General features: G+C 34.6%; 1 protein-coding gene across 4 annotated transcripts in view; it reads left to right on the forward strand.

Moving 5' to 3' along the window:
• The window catches only part of CSMD3 (CUB and Sushi multiple domains 3), a 605,903-nt gene that overhangs the window by 137,740 nt on the left and 449,261 nt on the right, over nt 1-18,902 (forward strand). For all 4 annotated transcript variants that reach the window (XM_064646451.1, XM_064646458.1, XM_064646466.1 and 1 more), the window contains exon 4: nt 9,933-10,127. In XM_064646451.1, the coding sequence (XP_064502521.1) occupies nt 9,933-10,127 (195 nt within the window). The remainder of the gene's footprint in view (nt 1-9,932; nt 10,128-18,902) is intronic.

Below are 18,902 nucleotides of genomic sequence, written 5' to 3' on the forward strand. Positions count from 1 at the left end.
CCACCACTGACATCCATAAAGTTCACTGCCAAACCAATCATAGCAGAATGTTGGCTCGAACATTCAGACGGCTGAAATGCAAACCAAGAAGTCTGGATAACTGTAAATTTCCTTGCTCCTGACTCAATCTTTTTTTTTTTTCTTATAGCCTTCTATTTACTTTTGACAAATATATTAATGCAGAAAACGTCTGATAACCAAGTCAACACTAATTGCAAAAGTGTTCCAATTGTTACAAATATGTCTGATGAAAAAAGACTTTTTTCCTGAATGAAAACAGGCCTTTCTAAACTTGTTGAGTAACAAAGTAAAAAATGGATTTTTCTGCTCATTTTTTCGTTCGCCTTTATTTTGCAGGAGAAAAAGGAGGAAAACCCAGAAATGTTCATCAATTGATTAGTATCTGGGTTTTTTGTCTGTCAATTGACACATAACTTTTTTCCCTCCTCATACATTAAAGTAGAATTCTATATCCCATGATTGAACATGTCAGATATAGACCAGAGGATAGATTTCTGCATATTCCTTACCATTTCACACTGTGTTAACAGCCTGCTTGTATAACATATATTTCTTTGACGCTGTTTAGCTCTTCTAACATACCAATCTGTCACTCTTTAAAGAAGTTTTGCAAAGATCTCTATAAGATATATGATCTTTCATTGAGTTAGCACCGGAACGAACACTTCATAAGCTCTGTCAAACAGTGATTTGTGCAGTACTGCAGCAGGCTTTTCCTAGAACATTTTTCTTTTTCTCAATAAAAGCAGAGAATATCGAAAGTATTTAAAAGTAGAAGCTGACAGGGTGTTGTTCAAGTCATTTCTCAGTATAGAAATACCAGTAAGTTCAGAGACATGACTACCATGAGCTCTTTCAGTATTAACCTGTCATGTAGAGATAGCCAGAGAAAAGGTGGCCTACAAAGACGTTCAATGAGAAGTTAATTCAAATCTTGAATTATTTTAATAAATAAAAAACCTTTCTCTTCCCTCAAATTTTGACCTTTTCTACTCATTCCAATAAGAAATTAATCAAGAGAGGAATGACCCAAGGCAGGTAACATGAAGGGATAGGAATAAAAGCAGCCATTATTCTGGCTGGCAGCAAGAAGGGTGGCTATACTTATTTCAAGCTTATATTAGTTAAAAAACAAGGCTTCGGAGAAAGAAAGTTAATATGTCTACATCACATGAATTACTCGGCAGATGCTCTCTATCATTATTTCTATAAAATAAGATTAAATGCCTTACTACTTACGTCTCAAAACAGTTATCTTAAAGCAGGAATAACAAAGCAAATTGTTTGCTCTCTGCTCCTACAAGACTCAGACCAGAAAGTGCAAACAGCACTTTGTGATATTAGAATGACTGGGGAGAAAAAAAAGATACCCATAATAGTCCACAGCCCAAAGTCAATAGTGCACTGAATCATGCACATTGGTATGTTATTTACTTCTTCACTATTAAAAAGAAAAAAAATGGTAATTAATGACTTTTCCCCAAGCTCCACAAAGGACAGCTTATATAAAGCAGTGCCCCCTGTGCTAAGTGATACTTGCTTATAGAAGAATGTTGGTACATAAATCAGCTTGAAAGCTCTTTTATCTTTTTATTTCCGCATACTGAAATCATGTTTCGTCAGATAATACCCTACTTTCATTCTTCCATGCTTCGGAGTTCTGAAAATGTTTTTCCAAATGTGCCAGGGAACTTGCCTCTAGCATAAGGCAAAGCACACAAATTTTGAGACTCGAGAGATGTTCTCTAAGAACTGTGCAAGCCCATGCAATGAAGGTGATAATAGAATGCTGAACACCAACACTAGGAAGAAATTCTTTACTGTGAGAATGGTGAGGCACCAGAACAGATTGCCCAGAGAAGTTGTGGATGACCCAACCCTGACAGCGTTCAGGGCCAGTTTGGATGGGGCTTTAAGTAACCTGGTCAAATGGAAGGTGTCCCTGCCCAGTCATGGTGATTGGAACTAGATGATCTTTAAGTCCCTTCCAACCAAACCATTCTATGATTCTATGATTCTAATGTTAATTCTTGCAGTAGGAAAATTATAGCATTATACTGAAATAAAATAAGAACTACAGATAACTTTCTCAAGTGAAAGATATCTGAAAATTCTTTACTAAAAGTTAAAAGGGAAGTTGGAGTACATGGGAAAAGCAGACTTAAATTTCTTGTGTTAGAAGTAGAATGAACCTTTTCTCCCACAGGGAAAGATGACTGTTTTGGAAGGTATAGTATTGTGGGTGCATAACTCATCACTGATATATAAACCAAAATTTTGACGGAATACAAGTTATTCAAAGGTTTATGCTTGGTAATGTTGAGTGGCCTGTGGCAGATGTATATTCATATCACTATCCATTAATTTAATCATACTGTATTTCCTGGTTAATGAATCATCATGTAAGTAATTTGGACAAGATCATTATTGTTCTATTATTTCACCTTGTGAAATGGAGTCAATAGGTCATAATGCATTTCAGCACTGTGGAATTATCAGAATAAGTACCATTAAAAGCAAGAAAAAAATTATTATTAAAAGTCTAAAACTAATAGTATTAAACCTCCTTTATTTTGCTCATTTTCTATACATAAGCATTTGTGCACCAACACATACATATACTAAGCATATGCAACATATATATAAAATTGAAATGTTGTTACCTCTGAGAGATATACAGAAGGAAATGTTTGTTACTCTGTCAGGTCATACAATGGCTCTCTGAATGTTTCAGGTGCCACCTAGTGCCCAGTTCTCATGTGTCGAAGTCCCCTTCATGAGAAAACTGGTTTTCTTTGTGCCCTTTTATGCCACTGTCTAATGATACATCCACGACACATCCCATATCCCCATCTTATGCTTTAAATTCCAATTTTTTACCCTGAGTGATTTGCACTAGCAGAAATAACCTTCTTTTTTCTTGTCTTTTTTAAAACAAGTTGAAAGGTTCAACATACCAAAAGTTGTCTGCCCTCACAAGAAGACAACAAAGTTTTCTTCCTTCACAAGACACAACTTGTAGTAGGGAAACCTAGGCTAATAAGTCAGACATGAAGCATGATTGATTAACCCTGTGTATGTATCCTCAAACTACACACTGGTCAGTTCAGATGATCTTTGCCAACAGGAAGCTGGAAGGGATGTTATATTCTTTTTAAGACTAGCAAGTCTCTATTTTATAATAATTTAAATCATAAATAATTCAGATTAGCCTTTATAACAGTTTGAGTCAATTCACTAATTATTAATGCCTATCAGTGCTCTCTGACATTTCTATTACATTTCTTTTCCTCTCCTTTAGAAGTCCCAGTACTTTTCCATGAAATGTGTTTTATTTTGTCCTGTACTCTGCTTTCGGTATTTCTATCATCTTGAATATAAAAACTGTGCATCTTACCAATATTTTGAATACATCTTAAAAATTGAACCCTAATTTCAGTAGATATATTACATCAAATATATAAAATTATTGTCATTTATTAGACATATGTATCTATTCTTGTCTGTGTAATTTGTGTGGAGATGCTGTCTGTATGATACCATACAACTTGCTTGTGCTATGACATCCTCCTTCAGTGCCTAAACTTACTCTTCCTAAACTCAATTAGGTTTTTACATATTTGGTTACTGTAAATTGCCCAGGCAAAGACAGCCAGAGAGCAACAATGCAACATTTATAAACTACCTAGCATAAGGTAAAACAAGGTGAGGCACTGAGGCAAAAGTGAAATGAAAAGAACTGTGAGATAGTTGTTGCCATAATAATTCAGAAATTGAAGATTAAATTCTTTTATATAACTCTAAAAGGCATAGTAAGAAATACAAATTACAGAATGAATATCAATATGGTAAAAGTTTTAGGATTATTTTTTTTATTATTTTAGATTGTCCTAGGCTCTGAAATATTCTTCACTTGGGAATTACAACAGCCTCTCCTCAGCTGCCTACACAATACAGCCATGTTAAAAAAGTGCTCAGAATCACTGCAGTCTAAATGAACAATTCCATTGTAACACATACATAGGCATATCTACACAGCCTTTGCATGGCAAGCAAGGTGCATCTGTCTGGGTTTCAGCCGCCTGAGAAGCTGAACAACCATCCCATATGGCAGATACAGTACCTCAGGCTTCAAACTATGCTGATTTGGTTGAATAGTTTCAGAACAGTGTGGGCGGAGGGATCTCTGCAACACTTGCAACTCTATGCACATGATAAAACTTTATGTAGTCTCCAGTGGTCTTTCTCAGTCCATGCACTATGTGTATTTACCTGCCAGCCACACCTGAGGTTTAATTGGTGCCCTCAAGAGCTGTACAGCAATTTACTGCAGATAAAGCTCTAATCAAAGTCAAGTGGAATTTGATAAAGGCGAATAAACATGGCTGGTGCTATTAACTGTAGAGCTTTCCTAATTATCTGGTCTTTACCTGTTTTTCATTCGCTTCAGGTAACACTTTAGAAGTGTGTCTGGTGGCGGAATGTCAGATTTAACCATATTTATTGAAGCATATAGTCATCAACCAGTTGATTTCACTTGGTTCCAGGTTGTGCTGTCCCATGGTAAGATTAGTGACTACCATTGTCTTTTCACATGGTCCTCCAGCTCTCCAGTGCTGTTCTGTGTCTGCAGCTGATTTAAGCAGATATTCTGAACAGCATATTGCATGTGAAGGGAATGTGTTGCAAACCCTGGACCGTTTACACTGTATTACATTGTATTGATGTTATTACACTGTTACAATTACGACTTTTTTTCCTTCACATACCCTCGAGGGTTTTTTGCTGTCCTCCTTCTTGTTGATTCCTTGCTTGTAGAAGAATTATATTCAGGAAATTCGAACTTACTTATGTTGAAAAAAGTTTGCTCCTGTTAAAATAGCATATGACTTTAAAGCTCTAAATAGAAACATTGTGGTGTTACTAGCAAAGAAGATACAACCAGTGAGTTTAAATGCACTTAGAACAAAAATCAAATTCAGTATAAAAATCTACATTTAAAGTTCCCTTAGGACAGTCTTAAACTAATCAGTGGTTTTACTTTAGATAATCAAGTTCCTCTGTCCTTTTTTGACATGCAAATAATTTCAAAAGGGAGAAAAAAGCAAAATTATGTCATTCATTAAAAAATAGGTAAGAAACTGCAATGTAATTAGCTGTATTATCTTTAGTGAACAGTAGAGACCCTCAGTGAGGTAACTATTGCAAAGCTATTTGTCAAGAGAGAGCAATTAAGAACAGGAAAAGAAAAAACATGCTTTACCTTGTTTTCCTTTAGGGGAAAACAACCCCAAACTTCCCACACTTCCTCTTCTTTGCCTGTTTATAGTTTAACATGCCAGTCTTTTCAGACTGATCCACAAAAAATGCAGAAATTAAAATAAATACTTCTGATAAGTTTTGATTGTTAGACAAATCGTTTCTGCCATTGTTGTAAACAAATGTGAATTTCAGCATAGGGACTTGCACTTGTATCTTGAGGTGCCAGATTTGTTGGAATCAAGGGATAACCACTTTTGTTGCTGAACTTCTACAAAGGAGAGACCTGTGTTTTGGGGAAGGGAAATTTATTTAATTCAATACCTGATGTCTTTCTTTGCTCTCTGAATGCTACATATTTGTGCAGTCAAATTGACACTTAGATACTAGGTTTTTCATTTTTTTTCCTTCACTGCACTGATATTGCCTAGTCCAGTTTTTTTCCTGTAGTTTCCTTCACTCTGTAATCTGAAGTGGAACAGGTGTGTATATCTATATGTCAATATGTATGTAGGAAGACAAAAGTATACTCACTAGTTATTTCTTCTAGCCACTATTAGATCTACATCTAGACTATGCTTACTCATATATTCAGAGCAGTGTGAATAGAAAGTAGGAAAAATATACATTTTAAGAAAAATAAGCAAAGTATTATGAGGTAGAAGCTATGTATCTAAGTTACTGTTTTAGTTTATAAAACCTTTGGAAAACTATGTGCAACTAAAATAAGCCATTATAAGATTCAATATAGATGAATTTTGGACAATGGAGTTTCAGGCAACTTCATATTGTTACAAATACATCATCTGTCCTAATATTTGGGGCCCTTGGAATGTATAGCCCTCCCTATTGCCACACACGTGCTACATGCAGCACTTCTGAAATCAGTCTTGAGTCTTCAATACCAGAGCATTCTTACTTGGCAATAAGACAAAGTACATAGGCGTCATTTTTCAAAGGGATATCTGTGTACAGACAAGCAGTCTGGGACTGGTACCATGCAGTAATAGAGAGAGATATCCAAACTGAGAGTGTAGGGATACCAGAAATATTTAATTACAAAGCTACTAAAGGAAGCAAATGTTAGCCTCTATTGGGATATTACAGAGGTCTTTCAATGAGTGAGTACTCATGAAGATTGACAGTATTTTTCACTTTGTGTTGGAAGAAATGGGATCATAGTGACCTGCAATAGCTGTGAAAAAAATCTGAAAATATATGGATCAACCCTTTAAAAAAGACAAAATTAATTATTTATGTTCCTAAATTTCTAATGTCATATTTAGTGTGTGAAGAACATTAGTCTTCAGCATTAAGCTGAATGGAATGCAATGATACGACAAATGCTTTTTTTACTGGAATATTAGAAAATAATTGTTTTGGATATTTAGACATGAAATGACAAATTTTATGTTTAGACAGTTTAGGGAGGACAAGTGCTACTCTTGATATAATAAATATCATAATAGAAAAAAAAATACTATTCCTGACTTAAAATCTGAGTAAAAATAAAGTAAATTTGAAATTTATATATTTGGTCCTTATTTGTTTCTCCTTGAGTGAATACTGACAAAGAGAGTCTAGACTTCTGTCAGCCTTGTTTTTGGAAGAATTTGCAGAAATTATATTCAATGTGATTTATTTTGAATAAGTTATTAGTTAGTATTTATAAGTGGCAGAAATTCTGCCAATTAAAATCTTTAAAGACTTAAAGTCTTTAAAGACTCTAAAGTCTTAGTCCATTCCTACTAAGCAGAACTCTCTGAAATATATTTACCCACAGTTTTTTAACAGGATTTCTATTTTCAATAATAAGCATTAATGTAATAGAAACTTATTGAACAGCATTGAATCATATTCTAATCTTGGTGGTTTATGATAATGGAAAAAAGAGGACAAATAGGTTCATACATATCTTGTTTACAAAATTAAATCTAGGACAAAGAAAATTCCTACTTGGAAAGCGATTGAAACAACTGGGACAACTTGCTTTAAAAAAAGACATGAGAAATAATACAGAATAAAAATGCAAAAAAGTAGGATAGTGTAAAAAATTCAATTACGCTTATTTTCAGAGTACACGAACCAGGAAAAGTTCAACCAAATTACAATGTGGCAAATTTGAAAGGAAGTACTTTTCCAGCCTTCTTATCATTAGTGATTATGAAAATTTCACTGAAGTCAAGAATCTGTGCAGAGCTGAATAAAAATTACAGTCTAGTTTGGCAATTGCTGTGTTGCCTGACAGATGACTATCTCAGAGTAAGAATTTGTAGCTTTAAATGGAACAGAGTTGGTAGTACAGTGTCACATGCAGTTTGAAAATAGATACTGCCTATCAGAGAAGACAAATGCAGTTAGTGAATTATCTCCTCCCTCCCTCCCCCCCCCAAGTAGTGCACTTGTATATGTTCAAAATGAAAATACTCACAGAATAAACTAATGCACTTAAAAGTGTAAAACTTATTTTCTACTTTATTATCTAGAATCAGGAACAAAATGGCTTGAAGGGTTAGAAGTAGTAACTTACTCCCTACCCGGTTTCATAATGTTAAAAAGTTAATGAAAAATGCCAAGTATTCCTTTTAGATGAGTCATAAAGTATTGCAACTGGAAAATTAGTTTTATTTTAGAAGGAGGGTGATTTTTAATTAGTGCTCTAAAATATAATATAATTTCATAAGAATAAATTACCTTCTGAGGGTAATTCTTGGTGAGACAGCAGTAAGAGTAAAGGAAGCAATTTTAGGCAGTAACAGTTAAAGACATTGGTAATCTTTATATGTTTTATTTCAAAAGACAGGACGTCTTTCCATGACCTTTTTACAAAGCCCTAAGAGATACAGGATTCTGAAAAACTTCATCTTCTTGGAGAAGTGGAAAATGAAAACACTATGTACAGGCAGAGTTTTCAAGTTAATATAATATGATTCGTATGATAACCAAAATCTATAGGATGATATTCTTACCTCTATTTTGACATGCTATGATAATAAATAATAAATCGAATGGCCTTGAAAATAGTTAAAGGATTTAAAAGAAATCCGTTTGCACAAGTATGTGGGAATAGCTGCAGCATTGCCTTTTTTGTAGAGCTTGCAAGGACATTTGAGGCCAGGAGAGTGTTGCTTCAGCACAGAACACTTTGATAAAGCAGTGGTGAGAATATCAGCTCTTTAGGTGAGCTTTAAAGTGACCAAAATGAGAGAGGCCACAACCACAGAGTTCATTATGTAAGAGAAGGCAAGAAATAGCAGCAATGACATCAGCAGATAATATCCATATTTAACACATTCACATCAAAACCTGATTGGTACCTCAAATCTTGCAGATGAACTCATTGGGATCATATATTTTATTCATAGTGTATGTATATATGAATGCACAGAGAAATATATTTATGACTATGTTGGATTATGCCTTTTGATAATTGTTACATAGTTTCATTTCATGGCTGGTGTCAGAAATCTAGTAGTATATCCGAGTTGTTGGCATAGGAGTTTGAGAACGTAATGAATCTCATGAGCCATACTGCTTGTTTTGATAAGCGTTTATACCTTTTTTCTTTAATTGAAACCTACTCTGACAGTTTGGGTATTTAAAGATGTTGTGCACACACTCATGAGCACATCAGGGGTGCTGAAGAATAATTTAGTCACATGGAACTCAGGAAAAGAAATTGAAACAATACATACATACCTTTCTGTCATTTTCCTTACTTTGTAGATTAGGGAAATTTGATATGAATTCAAATACAGGTTTACATGATTTGTCTCTTCCATATTAGCACTAGGCTAGTAAGAGCTTTGAAGAGCTCAGGATGAGAGTGTGAAATATCTTTTGCTCACACTTGCACAAAATCTATCTTTTAATGTCCATTAATCAAATGACTTCAGAAGTAAATGATTGAAAATGTAATCACACTATTTATGATGCTGAAACATCAGTCAAAAGAGTACACAGTTACTATGAGTACTAACTAGTAAAACTGAACTCTAATTAATGCCCTCAGAGATAAGACTAACAGCAGCTGTGAGTCATTTTGGATTCTCGGTGGTTTAAAGCTCTGCATTAGAGTAGAAGTCACCAGATCTGTGGTATTTTACATGGTTGAATGAACTAATCTTTTGCTCAGAAATCAGTTACCCACAGTATCTCATCACTTTTGCCTCATTATCTAAAAACTATTAAATCATTAAACAGATTCTTGATCATGCTCAGGCTTATGCTTATTAAGATTTTCTGTTGTCTTGACTATTTTTTTTCTTGCAAGTTTTGTTCAATTTGAATCTGATGTTCTTTCATGACTGTAGTACACTTTTGTTTATTGTTTTGCATTTGTATACATCAAGTTCCTTTGCTTCCTGTTCCTATGTAATGAGTTCCTTGCTGTCAATTTAACAAAGAAACTTATGAATATATCTATAGATGGAGATTAAGGAAAACCTCATGCTTATTTTCATCTACTTTTACATATGTGGGTTCATAAATAGACTAAGTCAGTAATGAATTTTCAGTGTTAAGAATTGTATAATATCCATGAAAACACTGTCTGTCCAAAACTGTCTTCTTTTATGTGTTCTATATTCTCAAACAAAATGAAGCATTGATTTACAAAAACATTGTAAGTAATAAATATATATCTGCTCCAGAATTACAGAGTAGTTCCTGTGGCAATCCAGGAGTTCCACCAAAGGGCATCTTGTACGGTACAAGATTTGATGTTGGTGACAAAATCCGATACAGCTGTGTAACTGGATATATTTTGGATGGACACCCCCAGCTTACTTGCATAGCTAACTCTGTGAATACAGCATCGTGGGACTTCCCTGTTCCTATCTGTAGAGGTAAGAGAAATCCTACAGCAAAGTTCTTGAAAATATACATTAGTATGAAAAAATTTTAATCTCTGTATTTTAACTTTTAAGCTATGATTAAAGAAAAGCCCTCTTGAATATTTTGATCTCTTGCTCACACATATGATGTATCTCATCATATATACCTACTAAATTTTAGGTCAATATTCTGTGAAAATTATATTTATCATCTATTTAAAGATATGTTATGTAATAAGAACTAGAAACGTAGTAATAAGTAGAATATAAATGTGTACAACATATTTACAACTATGAGAATGTCAATTAGGCATTTACTAGTACTTCCTAGGGACTGATGTTTTGTCTAGCAGTAAGTTGGATATTGAACAAATAGAAATTTGAACCTGCCAGAACAATTGAACTACAGGGTCTTGCCTCATTGTCAGTCAGGTTTGATTATCTTAAGATTTCTATACAGGATATCCCTTGTATTCTAACAAATATAGGTCAAATCCTTTTTCATTGCTCATATTAGAAATATAGCAGTAGCAGGGAATCCTGTTTTACAGGTAAATCTTATTTTCTGAGACTATTAGGTAGAAATAATGTTTACAGAGTAACAAAAGCAGCCATGCTGATAAAATGGAGACATTATCACTACTATACCCAACCAAATACAATAAAGATAGTATTTTGATGAAACATTTATGTCAAGCAAGCTTAAGATCAGTTTCTAGATTCTCAGGTTAATTTTACAGAATGCAACATTTATATTTGTTTAAAAACATTGATACAATCTTGCAGAGGCTATAAAAACATTCCAACTGAAATTACCATTCTGAAAAATTCAGTTTGGTTAAATACCCACTACCACAAAAGAGGAGTATGAGAAATGTGTATCATTGGAAATACCCTGCTATCATTTCCTATTTTTGGCTTAGAGTTATTTAATATGTTTATCCATGGTCTTGAAGAAATTACAAACTTATTTTTAATTATACTATTTTCCATTAAAATTATAACTTCTGAATCTTCCCCTCCTACTTCCCAGAAAAATGCTAGCTGATAATGAATGAGATAGACAATCGAGGCATAAAGCTAAATTTTGTTTCTGGAGATGATAATACAAAAGATTTTATGAGAATATGTTAACTTGCAAAAAACTTACATTTGTAACAAAGTAGAAATCTAACAGGCTTCTCTGCAGACCATTTTCCAAATTCTAGATCTGCCAATTTTGAAACGAATTGACATAAAAAGTTGCAGTCATAAATGAAGAATATGAGAGACTGGAACCTGATGCTTCCTCTCACCAGTCAGTCATCATAGTCACAATGTTACAGTTTTCTTCTGATACAATAATTTTTAGTAGATCTTTTGATATATTTTGTTTTGTGTTGTTTTTTTTTTTCCAAGGGAACATGAAAATACACAGTGTATATTTTAAGTGGAATAATAAACTCCCAAAGTAGCCCTGTGGTTAAACAGGGATAAGCAAATGACTACCACATAAGAATATGAAAAACATATTCTTATTTACTCATAATTAGAGAGGTCATTATCTGAACAGTATCACTTTTTCAGGCAAAATAGAGTTAACAAATTGGAAATTATTCAGAAAAAGAGGAAAAAAATTCTGATAGATTTAAAAATTGTCATTTTGTCTATAGACTGAAGGAACTCTAACTTTTCAGTGTATGTGAAAGAAAATGAAGAGATGGCTTGATTTACTGCGGAAACTCCTACAGAAGGCAAACATATTTTTGAGAAGACAATTCTCTAATCAATAGCAGTGAAGAGTTTAAGGGGTAAAAGCTTGATGAATAAAGAATAAAAACCCCCAAGGTACACACTTTAGCAGTGGTGAACATGAATTACTGAAATGGAACCTAAGAATGTGACAGATTCTTGATTTCAGTCTTAACATAATGGCTTAAAGGCTTAATGCACCAAATTGCTGTTAAGGTATTTTTGGTCTATGTTCAATTAACAAAAAAAAAAAAAAAAGAAAAACACCTAATTATTTTCAATAGTTCCTTCTATGAGTCTATGTTTGATATCAGAAGCATCCAACTTTACATTTAACACAGACCCTTGTGATTCCATTCTAATGAATCTCTCCTAATTTTGCCTAATGCAATTATCCAACACAGAATTCTGCAGAAGGTTGCTAAAGGTGATTACCCACTAATGAGCTTTTGATCTCTTTGTCACTGTTTGGCATGGAGACTCTCTTTGATTAAACACTCATCCTTAAAGATTTCCTCTGATGTCTTATTGTGCCCTACCAATGGTCATTAAATCTAAAAAAGAGAATCCTGACACGAACAAATGGTGTATAGTTTTCAGATTTTGAGGGGATATGTGTAAGAATTATGTTTTTCAACACTAAAGAACTTGATTACTGTTTTTTGGGTTGGTTTGCTTTTTTGTTGGTTTGTTTGTTTGTTTTGGGTTTTGTGGATTTTTTGTTTGTTTTTTTTTTGTTTTGTAGATGGGCAGGTCTCTCCAGACGTGCATATACTAGTTGTCCATTTTAATATAATTCATTGGATTGGTCAAATAGAGAGTTTTTCACTGCCATGACCTAGGAAATACCCCAAGAAAAGAACAAAAGTGTATTTTATTCAACATTAAGTTGGGGTTTGTTTGTTTGTTTTTACCTTTAGAAATCAAAATTGTAAAGTTCTGAATTTACAGCATGCTTAGAAGTCAGCAGACTTAAGCTCATAGATGCCTGTAAATCATCTGTATATAAATATCATTGTCATCTGCCTCTTGTAATTCAGAACAAGTACATTTGGAGAGTATTTTTTTTCCTTATTTTTTTTTTAATAGATCATTCCTTTTACCTTGCCTTCCCTTTGAGGGGGTCATGCTTGTGCCTTAGCAATGTAATTCTTACAGATTAATGTCGCAAAATGGGGAATTTTATCGGAAACAACAGTGTTTTGTATTTCCACAATCATACATACTGCTAAATGCTTTTCAAATGTTGTTGTTATGTCGTTAGTAATAACATCTCCTTTTTGGAGATGTGAATGCTGGAGGCAGCCTCAGCTGTGGTGACCACAAAAGTGTGCAGTTCAGTATCGGCTGAGGAGGGAGCAGGGCAGCAAGTAAGATAACAACTACGGTCTTCAGGAGAGCTGACTTTAGCCTCTTCAGGGATCTTCTTGGAAGAATCCCATGGGAACAGGTCCTGAAGGGAAGAGGGGTCCAAGAGAGTTGGGTGCTATCCAAGGATCATTTTCTCCAGACTCAATAATAATGATGCATGCCAATGAGCAAGAAATTGGACAAAGAGAGAGATCTGCATGGATGAATAAAGAACTCCTCTCATTACTCCAGCATAAGCAGGAAACACACAGTAAATTGGATGCATGGTCAGGCCACTTGATATGAATATAGAGAGTTGTCAGAGTAAGTAGAAATGAGACAAAGCAGGCAAGGCCCATCCGGACTTAAATCTGGCCAACAATGTCAAGGACAAGAAGGACTTCTTCATGTCACCATGGCTGGGCTTCGCGAACAAAGATTTGGGAAGGGCACTACGCACATTTGTTGCAAGCGCATTGGTGGCTAAAAAGGCCAATACAAGACAGGCATATCCGGTTGCAAAAGGCACAGCAGAAAGACTCTTTAGGAGGTATATTCTGCATTGCCTTTTCTCCTCGAGAGTGATCCTGCATGCTTTCTCAAAAGCATCAGCAGTGTTGAAGATAGTGTGTCTCCAGACCTCCCGATTGCAGGCCAGAGTAGACCAGTTATGGTGATCAATACGGCCAAGGTTGAGATGTTGTTTCAGGGAGTCCTTGCATCTTCTCTTCAGGGCTCCTCTCTTGCGACAGCCAGTGGCAAGTTCACCATAAAGCAAGATCTTTGGGAAGACTTTCCCTTGGTTAAGGAGGGTTGGTTTAAACAACACCTAAGCAAACGTGACACCTACAAGTCCATGGGCCTTCATGGGATGCATCTACAAGTAGTAGATGGCAAGAGGGAGTTGGCAAATTTCATAATGGGGCCACTCACGATCATCTTTGAAAGATTGTGGTGATCAGGAAGGTGCCTGAGGACTGGAAGAAATCAAATGTCACCCTGATCTTCAAGAAAGGGCAAGAAGGAGGACCCAGGGAACTACTGGCCAGTCAGCCTCACCTTAATCCCTGGAAAGGTGATGGAGTGCCTCATTCTGGAGGCCCTGTCTATCCATATGGATGATAAGAAGGTGATCAGAAATAATCAGCATAGATTCACTAAAAATAAATCAAGCTTGACCAACCTGATGACCTTCTATGCCAAAACAACTACTTGGATCAATGAGGAGAGAGCAGTGGATATTGCCTATCTTGAATTCAACAAGGCTCTCAACACTGTCTCTCACAAAATCCTCGTAGACAAACTAAAGAAGTGTGGGCTGGATGAGTGGTCAGTGAGGTGAATTAAGAACTGGCTTAATGGCAGATCCCAGAGGGTTGTAATCCATGGCACAGGGTCTAGCAGGAGACCTGTCACTAGTAGTGTCCCCCAAGGTTCAGTACTGGGCCAGTATTCCTTAACTTACTCACCCATGACTTGGATGAAGAGGCAGAAGCCTCCTCAGCAAGCTTCCTGATGACACAAAGCTGGGAGGAGTGGCTGATACCCCAGAGGGCTGTGCACCCCTTCAGAGGGACCTCAACAGGTTGGAGAGGTGGGCACTCTGAAACTGTCTGAAATTCAACAAAGGCAAGTGCAGGGTCCTGCACCTGGGGTAGAATAACCCCACACACCAGTACAGGCTGGAGGCTGACCTGCTGGGAAGCAGCTCTGCAGAGAAGGACCTGGGGTCCTGGTGGACACAATTCTTCCTGCTTGAGCAGGGAGGTTGGACCAGATGATGCGCTCTGTTCCCTTCCATCCTTAACTCTTTTGTGATTCTGTGAATTATACTGTGCATAACCCATGACTAGTTTTTAAATAAAGCCTTCTTCCCTGACAAATCATTTTTGATAAGGTTGTTTTCAATAGTGAAATATGCCAGCAGCTTTATTATATCATCTATTCCTGAGCTAATGTTGCAGCTTGCAGTTCCTCCGTAATGCAACACGCTAGGAATAATTTACTGAGGGTAATAAATAAGGTTTCATTTATATGTAATATTTTCACTCTATAAAGATTAAAACAATTCAACACTTTCATAATCAGGGAAGAATTCTGACTTTTACATTTTTAAAGATTTTCCTATTACACAGTAAAATGGCTGTCATAAGAATCTCCATTCCAAAATTTACTGGATTTTTTTTGGAATTCAGAAATTTCAGGAGCAGAATATGGTTGTATTTGTGTTCTTAGAAGTTCTGTTAAAATATTTTCACTATTACCTCTACATATAGCTACAAGATATTTTTCACTATAAAACTTCTGCTTGTATTTTTAACTTGAGGCCTTGCTTTTCTACTAGTCTAAACTGACATGCATTTTGATCAGAGAAATGCACAATCCTCTGACTATAAGTTCCTTTTTTCCATGGACAAAATGCATTTCTACTTTTTTTTACTATTTATCTGGGAGGACATTGAGGGTTTTTTTCCATATTTTGTCATGACAGGAAAAATATTAGAGAGGTTGTTACTAAATTCCAAGTATGGGAATTCTGTAATTTCTCATTGATATATATATATACACCTATGTACGTATAAAGATATGTTTATTGTTTATTTCTACCTATCTGCATATTTAATTTCTTCTTCCTCAGTGGATTTACTGCAAATGAACTGAACTGAGATATTTATAAGCTCATATTTTAAAATGTGATCTAACAGGTGTCAAACTTGAATTAGAATATTCAGCTCACTATTGAATTATTTTGCCATTACCTCTATGAAGAACCCACTGAATTGGAAAATTTGTTAATTGCAAGTCACTGGTTTAATTGTGTAACTACATAGATACATGACTATACATATTTCAACTACAGAAGGTAAATTTTAGGTCAAATAAAAGAGAAAGTAACTTCAAATGAAATTAAAGTGTCTTGTAGACCTTCCAGTCAATTTTTCTTGAGTAGTTGTATCTGTTTATATATGGTCTGTAGTAGTACAGAATTTTGAAAAGAAAAAAAATTAATAAACTTCAGATAACTACCAAGAGGTAATCATATAGCCGTGTAAGCTTTCACAGACAGATAAATTTGTCTGCAGATAGATTTTTGGTTTTAAGACATCATGGCAAATAGAACCTAGTAATATAAGCAGTAAATAAGATGACTGCCTTTGTATCTTTGTTGTAAGATGGTCTTTGTAGGCTGTGGAGAGAACAAAGCAGGAGATAAAGTCAAAGTATGCACTTGATTCCATGTAGTGCTTTAACTACTGGAACTGACAATATACACAGAGGAATATAGAGTGCACTAACTTAAAAGCAGGAATAAATTACATCTCACAGGGAACGAGCAGCTTTTTGCCTGAAGCCAGTTCTTACATACAAACAGTTGTTACTGCTTATTCTTGGGAAAAACCCCAGTCAAACTGTGTAAGTCTGGATAAGAAACATGTTGGATTAGTTAAAAGAAGTCAAAAAGAAAAGAAAACAAAAAGAATATTGTAGAATGAGGTATTTATATATGAGCAATTATATATATGAGCAATTTTTCAGAGATTGTTCCACAGATCCTTTTTGTTCCACAGATCCTTTTTGGGACATTATACATCAGTGGCCTAGAATGGCCAAATTCTTATACGTGGTACATTCAAAAATGTAAATGGTCTACATATGGAAATGATGCTCTCTAAAATTAGAAATGTTAATTAAGACTGGGAGGAACAAGGAGGAAATTATGAAAAAGGTGTATCATTTTATTGAAATAGTAGTATTATATGAATGTTGGGTGGTTTCAAGTATCATACTGTGTCCTTTCAAGCAGGGCTCAGAAGATCTGCAAAATAATCCCTGGAATGTCTTTTTGAATGAAGAAAGTTACATTACCTTTTGTTGCTTTGAATTTTTTGCAATAAAGAGACTTTGTGAGCTCTTTATTTTAGCCATCTTTAAAATGTGTAATTTTTCAGACCAATAGAATCAAACTTCTGCCTTTATGAGAAGCATTGAAATTGCTCTCTAGTGTACCCTACCATACTTGTCTTTTCTTATTACATTAGTGTTGTTCTCAGGATGGTATCTGGTACTCATTACTGGGGACATTTCACATAAATGCACAGTGTGCTTATGTGAACGAATATACCTGATCTTGAAGAATAGCAAATCCCCACGTGAACGTGTGAACAGATCCATGGATTTCTTATTGTTCTAAGTAGTGGTAAAACTTTACTGAATTATGTGAAGCTAATCTAAGTCACTGTTGATGTGTTATAAATCAGGAAATTGGTACAGAAATATAAATGTTTTTTCATTATAGAATGATCATATATTCCTAACACTAATGCTAAAATACACTAGTTTTACTGTACTAATAATAACAATATTAACATTACTAATATATATACTGTCTGTTAAAGAGAACTCACTGAAAATATACCAGCAGCAATAATGATCTAACATTGTATGCATTCCTTAATGAAACAACATTATTCATGTGAGTTCCAATAGGTTTTAATACATTAGATTAATATCTAAAACATGCGCTGCTTTATTTTGATAATGATGGTTAAATAACTAAGTTCTTATGATGAGTCGAGAACTACTCACATGTGAAAACTTACAGTGTGCAATGATGTGCTAATGTAGTAGTGATGATACTTGAAAAAATTACTAATTTTCAGAAAGCAAACAGTATGGAAACCTTTTTAACAAAAAAGAATTAAACTTTATTATCTTCACTTTTTAATCAAGATTAAATTTTCAAAATATCAAATATTTTAAAATGTTTTTCTCACTTGTCTTTTTTTAAAAAATGTATATATCTTCCTCAGAATATTCATCAGAACATTAGAATCATACTTCCATTTGGTTTACATAGTTTGGCTTTGCATATCTTTATGTGATTCAGGAATTCCTATCAGTAGTGAAGGGAGTTGTGCTAATTAGAAACTTACAGTAACAGTGGGCTAACCCTCAATTGGTGTGATATAGTCCAGAATAAAAAGGTATTTGGATCAAAGTAATTAACATTCATCAGTGCAGTAACCATGTTAATTTTGAAAACAGGTCTCTTAAATTACATCTCCAAACAGAATATAGAGGACTGGGGAAAGGAGCAGAAATTAACTGTCTCTAAATAAATTAAATTCTGTTTAGAAGAAGAAAGATAGTATATATAATTATTCCAGAAAGGGAATGTTTGCAGGCAGTTGTAGTTTATACCAGTCTAAGAATTACAAAAGATTGTTATAACAATTGATAAAGGTGATGAAGAGGAAAAAAGAAAGATCAGAGTTTAAATTCAAGAAATCTAACCCAGAACCAAACAAAATAAAACTTAAATACCAATTTGTCCAGTCCTGTCCTGTGTTCAATCTGGGAATTAGGACTTCTTACACAAGCAGGTGAAAGTTAGTCGGGATGGATAGTGAAAGGCTTGAAACACTGCTTTTATCTCCTGTTTTCTTAAAAATTTTCTTAAGCAAGGACAAAGGACATGGAAGTTAATGATGTATAGACCATATTAACATATGCAGCTGAAATTATGATGCAAAATTTTGACTGAGGACAACATAACAATGAGAATTATGCCTGCAACTGAAAGAGGTGAAGGATCAAGATGAATAAATGGGAAGGAGGAACCTGGAAAAGTAAAATAATAGTTTAGGATAATGTTTGTCATCAAAGCACAATAATAGAGGTTTTAAGTACAGCATATTATTTAAA

Source organism: Pseudopipra pipra, chromosome 1, assembly GCF_036250125.1.
Source record: "Pseudopipra pipra isolate bDixPip1 chromosome 1, bDixPip1.hap1, whole genome shotgun sequence".
Classification (NCBI taxonomy): domain Eukaryota; kingdom Metazoa; phylum Chordata; class Aves; order Passeriformes; family Pipridae; genus Pseudopipra; species Pseudopipra pipra.